This window comes from Solanum pennellii, chromosome 11 (assembly GCF_001406875.1).
Source record: "Solanum pennellii chromosome 11, SPENNV200".
Lineage (NCBI taxonomy): Eukaryota > Viridiplantae > Streptophyta > Magnoliopsida > Solanales > Solanaceae > Solanum > Solanum pennellii.
This window is the reverse complement of record NC_028647.1, coordinates 10,284,631-10,289,894: the sequence shown is the minus strand read 5'-3', so window position 1 is coordinate 10,289,894 and position 5,264 is coordinate 10,284,631. Positions and strand designations below refer to the sequence as shown.

The 5,264-nt window shown below is 32.6% G+C and overlaps 1 protein-coding gene across 1 annotated transcript in view; it reads right to left on the bottom strand.

Moving 5' to 3' along the window:
* LOC107003641 (lignin-forming anionic peroxidase-like) overlaps positions 1-3,001 on the bottom strand; it is a 6,676-nt gene extending 3,675 nt beyond the window's left edge. Inside the window, exons 1-3 of the mRNA XM_015201961.2 lie at positions 2,747-3,001; positions 2,442-2,633; positions 2,196-2,361 (exon numbers count right to left, since the gene is read on the bottom strand). Of these exons, the coding sequence (XP_015057447.1) occupies positions 2,196-2,361; positions 2,442-2,633; positions 2,747-2,950 (562 nt within the window). The 5' untranslated portion in view covers positions 2,951-3,001. The remainder of the gene's footprint in view (positions 1-2,195; positions 2,362-2,441; positions 2,634-2,746) is intronic.
* Between the last annotated feature and the right edge of the window lie 2,263 nt (positions 3,002-5,264).

Sequence of the window (5,264 nt, the reverse complement as noted above, 5' to 3'; positions counted from 1 at the left end):
GACAAATATTTTGCCAATCCACTACAGACCTCTGTGGCTCATACCCAACTACCGCATTACCTTTCACGGGTAAGCCATACAATATCTCCACGTCCTGTAAAGTGATCGTACTCTCACCCGTCCTAAAGTGGAATGTATGAGTCTCAGGCCGCCATCTCTCAACTAGTGCGGTGATTAAGCTACGATCAATTACAGGCCTATGAGACCTATAAACACCATATAATCCAGATAGTTTAATCACATCTAGGACTCGTGGATGAATGGGATGTTCATTTACTAGGTCCCAAAACTTCCCATCACATTTTCTTGTGTTCAAAATCATATTATCATTCCCTATCCATATATCTCGTGACCTATGAGTGAGCTATCCAGTTAATACAGACGGATCAAGTGGACCGGGATCCAATTGGTATGCATTATTAGCAGCCATAAAATAAATACCTACACAGAAGTAAGAATACAACGTAACTTAGAAGCTTTTCTCAATCTACGAGTGCAAGAGTTGTTAAATATATAGTGATTGTAAATTATGTTTACATGACAGAAACAATCAAAAGCACAACAGTTTACTGCTTTCACTTACCAAAGATTTGGTAAGAGTGGCAGGGGTTAACCTATAACCCACTCAATCACCCACCCGATCACTCACTTAGTTAATTACAGATATACCCTTGTGCTGTAAACTGATATATCCTCTCTATATGCATTTTGTAGGAGAGGCAACCCGAGTACTTCTAGGCAGGTTCTAAATAATGATCAATATATTATGTATGATATATTTACACAACATAAAACCATGCATGTACACAGCAAATCGCAGGCACAGATTAAAAGATAAGGACAGAGCAGCTTCAATAATTGCAAGAGACTATTCCTGTTTAGGATCATTATAGCTTCAATAGTTAAGTACTTGCTATCTATGTTAGCAGACAAAACTTTGACCAAAGCAGAGACTCTATTTGCGAGGGAAAATGAATTCCCTTCCTTCTTAAGCAAACTAAGCAACTGGTACTACAACAAATCGACCTATAACCCACTCACTCACTTAGGTAATAACAGAGTAAATCGACCTATAACGCAGTTACTCACTTAGTTAATTACAGACAAACTCTTGTGCTGTAAACTGATGCATCCTCCCTATATGTATAGAAGCAAGCTTTGTATCAATGTATTATGTATGATTTACACAGCATAAAACTAGATGCATATAACAGCAAATCACAAGCATGCATTATAAGAAAAGGACATAGCAGCTTCAATAATTGTAACAGAGTATTCCTGTTAAGGGTCATTGCACTTCGATAGTTAAGTAATTGCTAATCTAAGTTAGCACACAAAATTTTCACCAAACAATCGGCATCATCAATACCTAGGAAGCACGGAAGTGCGAACACAATTGTGGCTGATTACTTGCCTCCTAATGAGCGATTTCAAAGGTTTAAGATGAAGAAGGTAGGGAGATGAAGAATCACAAGACATGGAAGGTTACCTCTAAGTAGTGAATGCTCCTACTGAGCTGGATCGCTACAACGAAGAGCTCGAAAGCAGGGAGAAAGGCGAATGTTTCGGTGGTTGCCTAAAGGAAAATAACAAATTCATCAACTATAAGATAAACTAAATCAATGTATGACAAAATTACCTGAATCACAAAAAGAACTCTTCATTATCAAAGTTTTTTTTTACCTTATTAAAGTAGATCTGAAGCCGTTTTCAAGTGGGTTTTCTTAGAGGGTTTGTCGTTTTGGTCTCAGCCGAGTGCCAGCGAGTTTGGAGAAATATGGGTTGCAATCGAGTGCTATAATACCTTTTATCTTTCTCGTTTCAAAAAAAAACACAGAGAAAAGAGAGAAAGAGGAGAAGGGGCTAATGTATGTTTACGCTTCAATGGGGTTTTTTTGTTCTAGTATATATGCTTAAAACGTTATTCGCAATAACGTATTAGAGTTAAAACGTAATTTCCAGTTACGTATTATTATTTAACGTCGTTAGCAGACCATCCCTTCTCATTAATTTTTTTAAAATAAAATAATTTTTTAAAAAAATAAATAAAGTATAAAACGTTACTGTGAACCACGTTTATACTAGTTTTGTAAACAAAATTAAAAACATACTATTTTGGTGAATTGATTTATAGAATGGCTTATTTTGGTCAAAAATTCTACAAATCTATATATATGATCAATATCAATAATTACCTGATAAAGCAACCATATCCCTTGTGCTAAGGCCTTTGTTGGCAAAGCCAGAAATAAGCCTACTAAGAGGATCAAAAGGACCAGGAAGATCAGTTTCCGCAAGAGTATGACTTGCAGTGGTTGAGTCTCTTCTTCCGAGTTTCACTGTCCATGATGGACCGCCAACCTGATTGTCATTAACGTAACATTAATTAATTGGTTTGAATAAAAAAGTTTCTTCTTTTCATAGTGTGAAAATGTACTTACGAGACTTGATGCATCTCTAGCAGCAACTGCAAGTATGTCAGCACACGATACAACTCCAGGACATATTTTCTCAACCTCTCTTTTTGCATCTTCTATAATACCAAAGCCTCTAACTGATCCAAGATTTGGAAGCGCTGTCTTCTCACTGACAATAGTTGGAGTTTCATCAAGCAAGAGAGAAGCATCACAACCCTATAAAAGTTTTAAAAAAAGTCACTTAGTATGTATATTATACATTTCATCAAACAAAACAATCATATAGTTAGATAAACATACATATAGATTAATTAATGTATATATCCAACCTGAACAAAACAATCATGGAAAAGAAGACGAATGAGGGATGCAGCCATACGACGTTCCCTTGAAATTGCTTGTCTTATACTTGTACGAATAGTGGTGAGAGCATTAGGGCAAGTTCGGTCGTAGAAAGTGGAAGAAAGTTGTGCATGGCATTGCATGGTAGAGAGTAGAAGAAGAGAAAATATAGCAATAAAAGAACTAGTCATTTTGATATTAAAATGCAAAGTTTGTTGAAAGAATTAGAGATATTTATTTAAATCTTTGTGATGTGTTGAGGGAATAATGTTTCACTCAAATATTTATAGGCATAAAAACACGTTATTCTAAATCTCTTTGGTCACTATTGGCTGCCAATTGCATATCCGCGTTTTTGCCACCTTTTGTCTTTGCCATTCTTTTGAATTGGTCTAATTGCTACCTATTCTTGTAGGTGAAACGGATCCTTACCATGTTATCGATTATCGATTATTAGTTTATTAGTTAATAATCATTATCAATTTAACCTTGACAAAATTAATAATCAAAAATCAATTAGAAACTAGGTGATCCACAAATCAAATGAACCATACACAAGGGTTGACCGATTCTATTTTCTTCAAAAGCAAAATACTATCACATTGTAGAATAATCGAGAATTTGAGACACCCTAAAATAGATATATGAAACTAAACTCTGAGCTGAGAACTGTTTATACCAGATAGCATAAGTATAATTTTTTTACGGGTTGTCAGTTAACCCGATAGAAAAAGCCTAAAACCGTTAGAATCGGTAGCCCGACGAAAAAAAAATCAAAAACATTATCAAAATCACTAAATCAGTTATAACTCACTACTGATAAGTTAATAACTATTTTTTTTATCCAAACTATCAATTTCTGTTCGATTTTAAGCTTAATTCCTAAGTTATGTCAAGCTAGAAAACTTCATGATTAAATATTTTGTATTTTATATTATGATTGCATGAATGTCATTTTCCAATAATGTAACATAGATTTGGTCATTACGTTGAGAGTCAACTGGCGATACCATCATTAGAATAAGAGCTAGTGAAGCTCCAGCTAGCAAGCATGTATATTAAAATATTATGCATGATTTCTTTCAATATTATATATTCTCTTCAAATTTTTAAAATTATTTTCAACATTATCACAGTAATTTCAAATAAAATTCAATACGTTACAATTTAATATATATTTTTGGGATAATGCCCAAGTACCCCCTCAACCTATGCCCGAAATCTCAGAGACACACTTATACTATATTAAGGTCCTATTACCCCCCTGAACTTATTTTATTAATAATATTTTACCCCTTTTCGACCTACGTGGCATTATCTTGTGGGCCCAACGATGGTTGACTTTTTTTTCAAACTAGTGCCACGTAGGCTAAAAAGGGGTAGAAAATTACTTATAAAATAAGTTCAGGGGGGTAATAGGACCTTATTATAGTATAAGTGTGTCTCTGGGATTTCGGGCATAGGTTGAGGGGGTACTTATGCATTTTCCCTATATTTTTTATTTAGCTTAACTATTTAAAACAGTTTTACTAGACACAACTCTACAATATGCACCATAATTTATGAGTAAGTTTTTATCTTGTAATTACTTGACATTTTTGGTTGCTACACCATGTTACAGCCAAAATTAAACGGGTAAGAACATGTGAATTAATTGTACAATAGCCACTTAATTTCTTTTTAAATTAATTTGTAGGGTAAAGGTTTAAAAACGTGAAAAAGTGGGGTTGAGTTATGCAGTCATGGGCCATTTCATCACTTTAAGAACTTGGGGATAAAAAAATAAGTACTCCCTACGTTTAAATTTTGTTGACAAGTTAAGATTGTGATTAGGTTATTATGATTGTTCCTTGCTCATTAATCATTATAGTCAATATATACATCATTTTGTCTTTGACAAATCCCTTTTTTATTTGGGAAAATATTATGTTTTTCAATGATTAATTTATTGTCGTATTCAGTCTGACATAAAAAAGTCAAATGAACAATTTTTATGAATTAATAAACTAAAGAAGATTTGTATTTTAATAAAAAAAGTCAAAGAAACAAATATTATGAATTGATATGTCAAAAGTCAAAGGTTAATGACATTATTAAAAAATATATTTTTAAGAGAAGATTTTTTTTTTAGCTGAATAAAATTTCATAAACTTAAAAAACATATAAAGACATTTTAATTTATCTTTAATATGATGTGGATTTACATTATAATTTTGGATGTTATTTTTTATCAGATTAATATCTAACTAGAGATATATCTATAATTTTGTTATACGTACTAGGAAGCTTCATGTATTAAATAATGTAGTAATAATAAATAATGGCATGCATAAATGTCATTTTCAACATGTATTTAGGCATTATATTAGTTGAATGTCAAAGTCAGCAGGCTATATCCAATTACATAATAATATTAAAATTAATTTTCTTTTTTTAATAAATTAAAGCAGCATCTAATACTTTATAAGAAATTCACATTATATCATTTGTCAAAGACAACTCTTG